The sequence below is a fragment of the Pongo pygmaeus genome, chromosome 20, assembly GCF_028885625.2.
Source record: "Pongo pygmaeus isolate AG05252 chromosome 20, NHGRI_mPonPyg2-v2.0_pri, whole genome shotgun sequence".
In the NCBI taxonomy this organism is placed as follows: domain Eukaryota; kingdom Metazoa; phylum Chordata; class Mammalia; order Primates; family Hominidae; genus Pongo; species Pongo pygmaeus.
The window spans coordinates 55,626,655-55,638,722 of record NC_072393.2 but is presented as its reverse complement, the minus strand read 5'-3'; the positions used below and the strand labels follow the sequence as shown (position 1 = coordinate 55,638,722).

Here is a 12,068-nt window from a genome sequence, read left to right as displayed (position 1 = left end):
CGCTCTGTCACCCAGGCTGGAGTGCAGTGGTGCGATCTCAGCTCACTGCAAGCTCCGCCTCCCGGGTTCACACCATTCTCCTGCTTCAGCCTCCTGAGTAGCTGGGACTACAGGTGCCCGCCACCACGCCCGGCTAATTTTTTGTATTTTTAGTAGAGATGGGGTTTCACCATGTTAGCCAGGATGGTCTCGATCTCCTGACCTTGTGATCCGCCCACTTCGACCTCCCAAAGTGCTGGGATTACAGGCATGAGCCACCGCGCCCGGCCCAACCTACTATTTCATTAGAGGCTTCAGCAGGCCAAAAGCTCCTCATGGGCACACAGGGCATCTGTAGTAGCCCCCGGTTCCTGTTAATGCCCCCACTCCCCAGCCAGGCTGGGTCCCCAGGGATCCCACTGGATTGTAGGCTCTGACACCAGGCCCTGGCTGGAGCTGTCTTGCTCACTCTTGCACCCATCCCCGGGGAACAGCACAATAAATATTTGTAGAATGAATGTCCCTGGGAAGGCTTGATGTGCTCCTAAAACTCATCTAGAACATCTTTGGTGTTCTGCTAGAATGTTCTAGCTAAATCTATACTGACCTCTGAAACATCCATAGGTCTTTTATTTTTACTTTTTTTCTTGAGACAGGGTCTCACTCTGTCACCCAGGCTGGAATGCAGTGGCATGATAATAGCTCACTGCAGCCTCGACCTCCCAGGCTGAAGCGATCCTCCCACCTCAGCCTCCCAAGTAGCTGGTACTACAGGTACGTACCACCACACCTGGCTAATTTTTAAGTTTTTTTTTTTTTTGTAGAGATGGGGTCTTCCTATGTTGCCTAGGCTGGTCTCAAACTGCTGGGCTCAAGAGCGCCTCCCATCTTGGCCTCCCAAAGTGCTGGGATTGCAGGTTGAGCCACTGTGCCTGGCCTGTCTTGCTATAATATGTAATAAGAGCCAGGACCTACTACAATGTTAGACCCAGGAATTCCTGCTGGGCTCAGGGTAGTGCTGACGCTCGGCAGTGGGCCTGCTTAACTACTCCTGGAACACACTCCAATTCAATTTCCAGACTCCACTCACACACCTTGGGACTAGTTCAATGAGCTCAGGTGCCTGCTACATAAATAACATTTTTTTTTTTTTTTTAGATGGAGTCTCGCTCTGTCGCTAGGCTGGAGCACAGTGGTGCAATCTCGTCTCACTGTAACCTTCGCCTCCCGGGTTCAAGCGATTCTCCTGCCTCAGCCTCCCGAGTAGCTGGGACTACAGGCGCCTGCTACCATACCCAGCTAAATTTTGTATTTTTAGTAAAGACGGGGTTTCACCATGTTGGCCAGGATGGTCTCGATCTCCTGACCTCGTGATCCACCCGCCTCGGCCTCCCAAAGTGCTGGGATTACAGGCGTGAGCCATCGCGTCCGGCTGATAACATATTTTATATTATATAATTATAAATATAGCCATGGGCCGGCTATAATTTAACCTGAGTATTGCATCCATGTAATATCAGCAGGGCCTGTCACAGGAGCCCAAGGTCTTACTTAGCATTATAATAGCCCACAGGAGGCTGCAGCAATGATGGCCATCTGGCTCTAATATCACAGACCCATGACTGGGTCTGTGATATTAGGAGGTACAGGGCCGCGATACAAGATAACCAAGACGTGCCCTGTTTTCACACGGTAGGTTTGATGCCTTTTTTTTTTTTTTCTTTGAGACAGGGTCCGACTCTGTCACCCAGGCTAGAGTGCAGTGGTGTCATCCTAGCCTGCTATAGACTCGGACCTCTGGGCTCAAGTGATCCTCCTGCCTCAGCCTCCTGAGTAGCTGGGACTACAGACCCAGCAAAATTTTTTTTTTTTTTTGCGATGGGGGTCTCACTTTGTTGCCCAGGCTGGAGTGCAGTGATGTGTTCTCGGCTCACTGCATCCTCCGCCTCCCGGGTTCAAGCGATTCTCCCGCCTCAGCCTCTCGAGTAGCTGGGACTACAGGCGCCGCTACATGTCTGGCTAATGTTTGTATTTTTAGTAGAGATGGGGTTTCACCATATTGACCAGGCTGGCTTCGAACTCCTGACCTCAACCTCCTGCCTCGACCTCCCAAAGTGCTGGGATTACAGCCGTGAGCCACGGGACCCGGTTCACATGAGCATATTGATCCTCCCAAAAGGGCAGGGAGGCAAGAAGCCATTTTACACATTAGAAAACTGAGGCTCTGTGGTGGAGGAGTGGGTCTCTTTTCCAAGGTCACACACGGCTAGGGAGCTGCAGGGCCAGAAGTTGGAACAGAGCCTCGGTGGGTCTCTGCTACATCTGGGGCCTCCGGCTCAGCTTTACTGCTTCCGGTTATTGAGCCCCTGAAGCCTAGGGGTCAAGGTCCGCCCAGTCAGAATGTGGCAACTTCACATAATTCATTCCTTCACCATCCATTTTTCCATCAGTCAGGAAGGACGCTGGTATTGAGGCTGACATACGTTATCAAGGACAGTAACTACCACGGCTTCCAAAGTTTTACCAAAACCTCAGATGCGTGGCCTTCTGGTGATTTCATATTGTTGAAGCATTCATGGTATCCCTGGGGGCTGCAGCTTTCTGTATGTTTGCTGTGGCTGAACCAAGAAAGAAGGCATATGCAGATTTCTACAGAAATATGATTCCATGAAAGATTTTGAGACGAGGAAGGCTGGTATCTTTTTTTTTTTTTTTAAGATGGAGTCTCACTCTGTCACCCAGACTGGAGTGCAGTGGCACGATCTCAGCTCACTGCAACCTCTACTGCCCGGGTTCAGGCGATTCTCCTGCCTCAACCTACAGAGTAGCTGGGGTTACAGGTGCCTGCCACCGTGCCCGGCTAATTTTTGTGTTTTTAGTAGAGACGGGGTTTCACCATCTTGGTCAGGCTGGTCTTGAACTCCTGACCTCCACCCACCCTGGCCTCCCAAAGTGCTGGGATTACAGGCGTGAGCCACTGCACCTGGCTGGAAGGCTGGTATCTTTCAGAGTGCAATGATCTTGGAATATAAAGAATTTCTTCAGGTTGAATTACCTAGAAGTTTGTCACTGACTTGTTCCTGAACGATGACACATGAATATATGGGCTAAGAAATAGCTTCTTTTCATAAACAATTAACAAATAAAAAAATTAATTCATTCACTTAATTAAAGACAAAGAGAGTGAGGGAGGGAGCCAGGTGGAAACTCGAGGTCAGAGTATTCCAGATAGAGGGATCAGATGGTGAGGAGGCTCAGAGGAACAGCAGGTCTGGTGGGTGCTGGGGGTGTGTGGGGCTGAGCGAGAGGGAGAGCAGGTGGGAGGGGAGACAAGGGAACCTGCTGACCTAGGAACTGTATCTCCTTGGGTTATCAAATAACCTATGGGCAGGGTGCAGTGGCTTATGCCTGTAATCCAGCACTTTGGGAGGCCAACATGGGTGGATCGTGAGGTCAGGAGTTCGAGACCAGCCTGGCCAACATGGTGAAACCCCGTCTCTACTAAAAATTAAAAAATTAGCTGGGTGTGGTGGTGCACGCCTGTAATCCCAGCTACTCAGGAGACAGAAGCAGGAGATTCGCTTTAACTTGGGAGGTGGAGGTTGCGGTGAGCCAAGATTGCGCCACTACACTCCAGCCTGGGCGACAGAGCAAGACTCTGCCTCAAAAAATAAAATAAAATAAATAAAAATAAAAAAATAAAAAGAACCTATGGTCCTTATCCCCACTCTTCAGGTGCAAGGCCTGTCAAGGGGTCCGAGGGGGTCTTTTAAACTTGGTCTTTGCGATCCAGCAGGCCCAGCAGTGGTCCTTCCCCAGCACACACTCTGACCTCAGCACACCACCTGACGTGATGGGGTGCCAAGGAGACGCCCCAACAACCGGGAAGGAAACCGGGGAGCCGGGCTGTTGTTGTAAACACAGCAGCCCCACCCGAACGGAAACACCTGCGGCCGAGGGGAGGGGGCCGCAACCTCCCATCCCCCTCTGGGTCTCCGTCCCCTCCCTCTGGAGTCCACACTCCCTCTTTGCCCCTCGCTGGTTCTCTACTGCCCCCAGCATAGGGTGGAGTGGGTGTGCAGTTTCTGCGACTCAGGGCGGCGTCCCCCCAACCTGTCCCTGCCCCTTCCTGCCCTCTTTGATGCGGCCCCACTTCCTCTGGCAGGAACCCCCGCCCTCCCTGGACCTGGGTATAAGGCAGGGACTGGGCCCACGGGGAGGCAGCATCCCCAAGGCAGCAGCGGCAGCGGCAGCTCCTCTCCCCATGGCCCTGTCTCCCAACCCTTGTACCAGTGCTGGGCTCAGACCCTGGTACAGGCCTGGGGGACAGGGACCTGGGGACCCCGGCACTGGCAGGCCCCAAGGGGTGAGGTGAGCGGGCACTGGGACCTCCCCTCCCTGTACTCCCATCTCTGCTGCGGCTTTGATGCCTCTCTCCCCTTTGGGTCCCACACATCCTCTGGTGCACTCCTGCCTCGTTGCCCCCACTCCATGCCTGTCGTCCCCACCTCTGTGTGACGGGCAAAGTGCACCTGTTTCTATTGTACCTGCCTCTCGCGGTGGTCTCTGTGCTCTCCCCAGCTCTGCAAAACCCCTCCTCCCCATGTGCCACAACCCTGGGCCACCGTGTCTGTCCTGTCCTGTTCCTCTCAATGCCCCCATCTCTGCGGCCTGTGTGTTGGGCCATCTCCGGGCGCTTCCTGCCCACTTCCTTCCCAGCAGCCTGGGCCCCGGTACCACTGAACGGGCTCCAGGGGAGCCTCATGATGCCACTTGCCCACACCACCAATTTCCTTACTGCGATTTTGAGGCAGCCGGCGCAGAGGAAGTTTCTAGAATCTGAGACCTGGAACTCACCTACTCACTGGGACTTCAGGTGGAGGGCTTGGCCTCTCCCAGATGAGTTTCCTCATCTGCAAATAGGCCTGGTGCCCAACTAGGCGTGGGTGGTGGGTGCATGGGGCCCCCGTCCTTGGCTATAAGCAGGGATAGGAGGCCCAGGCTGAAGCCAAGACCTTTACACTTCACAGCCAGACAACAGGGCCTCAGCACATCCCACTCTACCTGGGTGAGCCCATGCCCACAGCAGGGGGGGCTGCAGCTTCTTCCCCTCCCCACCCGAGGTGGTCAGGAAAGAGACAGACCAGGGCCTGGAGGACCCAGGGGCCTCCACCCTCACTCACTTCCTCCCCAGAGACCGGAGGGGGCGGGGGGACAGCGCAACACCAGGTAATCAGCCTCATTCAGAAACCAAAAAGGTGACAAGGACCAAAAAAGGAGACCCAGGGGAAGGTAGGCATCTCAGCTCAGGCTCCACTGTCCTCACCCAGACATGGGCAGGAGGCCTCTCTAACAGCAGCTCTGCCCAATTCCCCGAGGCACACCCCCACCCCTACCAATGCTCTGGTAAAGGCGCAGAAGATCCCAAATCTGGCCTGGGAATGAGAAAATAACTTTATTTCATTGTGGGGAGCGGGCGGATGTCCAGCCTCAGAACTTCTGGAACTGCTTCTTGGTGCCGGCAGCCTTGGTGACCTTGAGCACGTTGAAGCGCACTGTCTTGCTCAGAGGCCGGCATTCGCCCACTGTGACGATGTCACCGATCTGGACGTCCCTGTGGAGGCAGGTAGGGCCATGTCCTCAGGATGGGCCACCCCAGGAGGCCCTCCCTCCCCTTCGCCAGGCTGAAGGCTCTCTGCTTCAGCTCCACCAAATCCCAACCAAGCTCTACTCGCCAATTCAACCTGCCCCCTCCTTTTGTACAAATTTTGTGCCAAGCACCAAGCTCAACGCTGTACACAGAAAAGGCCACCACCCCTCCGAGGACCACTGGGGTGGACGAGCTCCATTTCACAACTAACCTGGAGGCCCCCAAGTTGTCAGCGGCCTCCTCACCACCCCACCCCAGCAGAGCAGCAGGGGGATCCTGTAGCACCGACAACCACAGGTCTCTTACCGCTCAGCATCAGTTTGGGCCACCCTCCTCCCCACCCACAGGACTCCTCACCTTGCTCCTAAGATCCTCCCCGCCCAGAGGGCCACCAATATCAGCTGCCCACATCCCCATTCTGGTTATACTTGGCTGTCATCTGGCACCCACCCTGCTTGAAGGTGCCTCTGAGGGAGCAGGACTTTGTTCCTGGCTCACCACTGAACCCCAAGCATCTCACACCAAACCTGGTACGTGATAAGCTCTAAATAAAACATGCTGAGGGAATGAACAAACGTTTAATTCCAACATTTCTGAAGTTCTCATCTGATATAACATCCTAACCTTTTGGTTCCAACGCACCTGCCTATTACAGGTTCAGCACCCTAATCCAAAAATTCTGAAACGCTGCAAAACCTGAATTTTTGTGTGTGTGGGAGAGACAGGGTCTTACTCTGTCGCCCAGGCCGGAGAGCAGTGCTGCCATCTCGGCTCACTGCAGCCTCCACTTTTTGGGCTCAAGCAATCCTCCCAGCCCAGGCGCCTGAGGACCTGAGACTACAAGCACATGCTACCACACCTGGCAAACTATGGTATTTTTTGTAGAGAGAGGGTTTTGCCATGTTGCCCAGGCTGGTCTCAAACTCCTGGGCTCAAGGGATCCTCCTGCCTCAGCCTCCTACAGTGCTGGGATTACTGGCTTGAGCCACGGTGCCTGGCTAAAATCTGAAACTTTTTGAATACCAGCATGACACCTTTGCTTTCTGATGATTCAATGTACGCACTTTGTTTCACACACAGAATTATAAAACGTACTGCGTAAGATTACTTTCAGGCTATGTGAATAAGGTGTATATGAAACAAATGAGCTTCTTGTTTAGACCTACGTCACATCCCCAAAACATCTCACTATGTATACGAGAACATTCCAAAATCTGGTTCCAAGAATTTCAGGTAGAGATATTCAACCTGTAGAACAGTTTGATTCTGAAAAACATATGATATACAAATCCTGAGATTCTGGGGCTTCCCAAAGATGCCACCTCAGTCATTCCCTCCTTCAGTTGGCCTTAAATTGGCCCGACCTGGAATCTGAAGGCTGAGAGAGCGTGGCCTGAGCAACTTGATGGGCCACTGCACTCACCTGAAGCAGGGGGACAGGTGTACAGACATGTTCTTGTGGCGCTTCTCGAAGCGATTGTATTTGCGGATGTAGTGCAGATAGTCTCGGCGGATGACAATGGTCCTCTGCATCTTCATCTTGGTCACCACGCCTAGGAGCAGGGGCAGATCATAGGTCAGGTCCCATAGGAAAGAGGGCCATAGGTAACACAGGGCATGCCGGGACTCAGAAGTTAGCTGAGCAGGGATCCCAAAAAGCCCCGTTTCCGGCATCAGTTTTACCAAGTGGCTTTCTCAGCAGTGCCCACGTGGGCATCTGAAGACCATCGTGAAAACAGACATCATCTGCCAATGGCCCTGGACCTACAAGTTTGCATTCCCAACCACTCCTCTCACCCAGGACCCAGGAGTCTGGGCCCCAAGCCCCTTCTTTCAGTATTTCAGGCCCCAGACACCAGTAACTCCCGCACTTACCAGAGAGGATCCGCCCTCGAATGGACACATTACCAGTGAAGGGGCATTTCTTGTCAATGTAGGTGCCTTCAATAGCCTAAAGGGATAGGAAAGAGAAAGGAGTGAGCCTTGGGCCTGCGGTTCCTTAAAAGAGCCAGGGGCGTGGCCTCAGGGAAGCAACTACAATTCCCATCAGCCCCGGAAGAAGCCACTCAGATGTAGGCAGGGCAACTCGTCGTGGGCACACGTGCAGGAACGCCAGGGTCCCCTTCTTTCTTCTGAGGTTCCCCGCACCTCCTTGGGTGTCTTGAAGCCCAGACCGATGTTCTTGTAGTACCGCGGAAGCTTCTCCTTGCCAGTTTCTCCCAGCAGGACCCTCTTCTTGTTTTGAAAGATGGTCGGCTGCTTTTGGTAGGCACGCTCAGTCTACAGGTATGAGGAGAAAACTGATGAGCTGCTAAGTTTGGAGCCGGCAGCCAACCAGCCCTAGAGACCTTCCCAGAACCTCCCAAACCCCATACTCTACATTTACTTGCAAAGCGCCGGCGTCCAAGGCCTGGTGCTCCAGAATCACCCTCTAAGATACGACCACCCTGACCTTACCTGTAATTCATACTCAGATCTAAGCCCGGGGTTATTTCAATTTATATATTCCAGAAGGCCTCTCAGGGATTGCAAAATTCATCCTCTAAACCAGGATCACCCCTCTCACACCCTGGACACCTTTCAGCGAGGATCATTCTCCAAGACCCAAGGTCGCCCACCCAGGATTCACTCCTTATGTAGTACATAAGGATTCACAATTAAATACCAGACGGCAGGCTCCCTGGATTCGCCCTTAGGAGTCCGTTTCCACAAAATCAACCCTGAAGACCGGAGAACTCCAAAAAAAACCTTCTTAAACTTGGTTTTTAAGAAGGTAAGTCCTAAAACGCTTGAGCCTCCATTAATGCCAGGAGCCCCCACGAATTAGGAAGCACTGATCTAGAAACAAGCAAAAGCAACCGCCCTCCATCCCAGTTAATCTCCAGAAAATAATCACGAACGCCGGGAATTAACCCCCGAACTTGGGCGCCGGGCTCTGCCCTCCCGGACGCGCCCCTGAAGGCCAAGGCTGACCCCGCAGCCTGGCATCCAACCCCGAGCCCACACCTGAATATCCGCCATCTTCCCGGCCGCCTGAGAAAAAGAAAGCGGTAGAAGCGTCTGGGTTTCCTTATCGATTACGCAGGAGCTGGAGAGGAAGTGACGTAAGGAGAAACGTAGCACGGCCTTGGGCGGGGCCTCCAGCGCGACTCTGATTGACAGGCTGCGCTTAAACCAGCGGGCGATTCGGGGACCGTGAAGGACTGATGGGCGGGAAGTGGTAGACGCTGTCTCGCGAGAGTCTTAGGCACCACAACGCCGGGCGCGATTATTTAGGCAGGAAGACGGGACCAGCCTTCAGCCCGCCCGTATTATCGCGAGAGTCGCACGGAGTCCGTCCTGTTTCGGCGCGGCGTAGGCTCCCGTGGGATTTGGATACCGCGTGGCTTTGTTCGTTCAGCCTTCAAACCGGATGAGGCGGCAGCCATCTTTTTGAAGAGCGGGCGGCCGGGGAGTGCTAGGAGCGTGTGTAGCGGCGTCGCCATCTTTGTTAGGGGCAGGAGCTGCCCACGAGCTCTCAGAAGTGCAGTGAAAGTTACTCGGCCGAATGCGGTGGCTCACGCCTGTAATCCCAACACTTTGGGAGGCTAAGGCGGGCGGATCACCTGAGGTCAGGAGTTCAACACTAGCCTGGCCAACATGGTGAAACCCTGTCTCTACTGAAAATACAAAAATTAGCCGGGCGTGGTGGCGGGCGCCTGTAATCCCAGCTACTCGGAAGGCTGAGGCAGGAGAATCGCTTGAACCTGGCAGGCGAAGGTTGCAGTGAGCTGAGATCGCGCCATGGCACTCCAGCCTGGGCGACAGACAGCCTGGGCGACAGAGCAAGACTCCGTATCAAACAAAACAAACAAAAAAACGGGCTCGGTGGCTCACGCCTGTAATCCCAGCAGTTTGGGAGGCCGAGGTGGGCGGATCACCTGAGGTCAGGAGTTCGAGACCAGCCTGACCAACATGGAGAAACCCCGTCTCTACTAAAAATACAAAATTAGCCGGGCATGGTGGCGCATGCCTGTAATCCCAGCTACTCAGGAGGCTGAGGCAGGAGAATCGCTTGAACCTGGGAAACGGAGGTTGCAGTGAGCCGAGATCACGCCATTGCACTCCAGGCTGGGCAACAACAGCCAAACCGTCTCAAAAAAAAAAAAAAAAAAAAGAAAGAAAGAAAGTTACTCTCGCCGAGTGCAGTGCGGCGCGCCTGTAATCCCAACACTTTGGGAGGTCGAGGGAGGAGGATCACTTGAGCCGGGGAGGTCGTGGCTGCAGTGAGCTATGATTGTGCCACTGCACTCCAGCCTGGGCGACGGAGCGACACCGTCTCAGAAAAAAAAAAAAAAAAGAAAGAAAGCTACTCTTCTCATTTCATCCGCAGACGGTAATTTAATTGGTGCCAGGGGTTGGGGTGGAGCGATCCTTCTGCTGTTTTTCAGTCGGTAACAGAATCTAGTAGAACTTTATGTGATGGAAATTTTCTATATCTACGCTGGTGGACACGGCAGTCACTGGCACTCGAAATGTGGCTTTTGTGACTGAGGACATAAATTTTTAACTTTGATTGTGTTATATCTAAATAGCCACATGTGGCTAAAGGCTACTGTGTTGAACAGCACAAGTCTATAGCTGAATAATTACGGTATTTTTTTTTTTGGAGTCTCGCTCTGTCACCCAGGCTGGAGTGCAGTGGCGCGATCTCGGCTCACTGCAAGCTCCGCCTCCCGGGTTCACGCCATTCTCCTGCCTCAGCCTCTGCGAGTAGCTGGGACTACAGGCGCATGCCACGACGCCCGGCTAATTTTTTGTATTTTTAGTAGAGACGGGGTTTCACCGTGGTCTCGATCTCCTGACCTCGTGATCCCCTGACCTCGTGATCCGCCCGCCTCGGCCTCCCAGAGTGCTGGGATTACAAGCGTGAGCCACTGCGCCCGGCCGGTATTTTATTTAGTTTTAGAGACTCCCTAGGGTCTCTCTGTTGCCCAGGCTAGAGTACAGTGGCTCCATCATAGCTCACTGCAGCCTTGACCTCCCCAGCCTCAGGTAGTCCTCCTACCTCAACCTCACAAGTAGCTGGGACTACAGGCGTGTGTCACCATGCCCAGCTAATTTATTTTATTTTTAGTAGGGACAAGGTCTCGCTATATTACCCAGACTGGTCTCGAAGTCCTGGGCTCAAGTGATTCTCCAGCCTTGGCCTCCCAAAGTTCTGGGAACAGGTGTGAGACTGCACCCAGCCTCACGCTATTCATATTTAAGTGCTCAGGAGCCACAAGTGGGGTTAGTGGCTTGTGTATTGTGTATCAATTAGTGCAGCTATAGAACATCTTAATTAAAAAAAAATTGGCCGGGCGCGGTGGTTCACGCCTGTAATCCCAGCACTTTGGGAGGCCCAGGCGGGTGGATCATGAGGTCAGGAGAGCGAGACCATCCTGGCTAACACGGTGAAACCCCGTCTCTACTAAAAATACAAAAAATTAGCCAGACGCAGTAGCAGGCACCTGTAGTCCCAGCTACTCGGGAGGCTGAGGCAGGAGAATGGTGTGAACCTGGGGGGGCGGAGCCTACAGTGAGCGGAGATCACACCACTGCATTCCAGCCTGGGTGACAGAGCCAGACTCTGTCTCAAAAAAAAAAAAAAAAAAAAAAAAAATTGTTAACTCAGAGTCTCCCTATGTTGCCCTGTCTGGACTCCAACTCCTGGACTCAAGCCAATCCTCTCACTTCAAATGGTTGGGGTTACAGGTGTGAGCCACCACATCCTGTATGAGGTTTGTTTGTTTTTTGAGATGGAGTCTCGCTCTATCGCCCAGGCTGGAGTGCAGTGGCGCGATCTCGGCTCACTGCAACTTCTGCCTCCCGGGTTCAAGTGATTCTCCTGCCTCAGCCTCCTGACTAGCTGGGATTACAGGCGCCCACCGCCACGTCCAGCTAATTTTTGTATTTTTAGTAGAGATGGGGTTTCACCATGTTAGCCAGTCTAGTCTCTAACTCCTGACCTCAGTTGATCCGCCCGCCTTGGCCTCCCAAAATGCTGGGATTACAGGTGTGAGCCACCGCACTTGGCCGAGTTCTTTATAGCAGGATACAAGACCTTCAAAAAGAGATGGCTTGTAAATATTTTCTCCCTAGTCTGTGGCTCGTCTTTCCTGATGGTGTCTTCTCAGTCTTAAAAATTTTTATAAAGCCCACATCATTCCCATTTGCTAATGGATCACGCTTTTGGAGGATAATTGTAGTTTCACATGGAGTTTGTGAAATTTAAGATTATGCTGTAAGTCTGGTTATTTGTGGAGTAGGCTTCTCTGGTCAATGAGAATCCATGTGGGGACTCTGGCAGGAGCAGGCACCACCCATGTTCACTGATTCTCAGGGAAAACACAAGCCACTGTGGTCTCTTCAGACTTTTCTGGAAAGGTTAATAAGCCCCTGATGGAATGGTGTGGCA

The 12,068-nt window shown here is 53.0% G+C and overlaps 1 protein-coding gene, 1 non-coding gene and 1 pseudogene across 2 annotated transcripts; all 3 read right to left on the bottom strand.

Annotated features, from left to right (window-relative positions):
• Window positions 1–3,748: 3,748 nt before the first annotated feature.
• On the bottom strand, window positions 3,749–4,584 carry LOC129020747 (uncharacterized; annotated as a pseudogene).
• An 831-nt stretch (window positions 4,585–5,415) lies between these two features.
• RPS11 (ribosomal protein S11) lies at window positions 5,416–8,860 on the bottom strand. Its single transcript, XM_054465519.2, has 5 exons — window positions 8,636–8,860; window positions 7,778–7,909; window positions 7,505–7,580; window positions 7,053–7,182; window positions 5,416–5,593 (listed from the first exon to the last, which is right to left on the bottom strand). The coding sequence occupies exons 1-5, from the start codon at window positions 8,648–8,650 to the stop codon at window positions 5,470–5,472; spliced, it is 477 nt and encodes a 158-aa protein (XP_054321494.1). The 5' UTR covers window positions 8,651–8,860; the 3' UTR covers window positions 5,416–5,469.
• Window positions 7,294–7,380, bottom strand: LOC129021289 (small nucleolar RNA SNORD35). Its single transcript, XR_008496014.2, has one exon. It is a non-coding gene; the product is annotated as a small nucleolar RNA SNORD35 (small nucleolar RNA).
• Window positions 8,861–12,068: the final 3,208 nt, after the last annotated feature.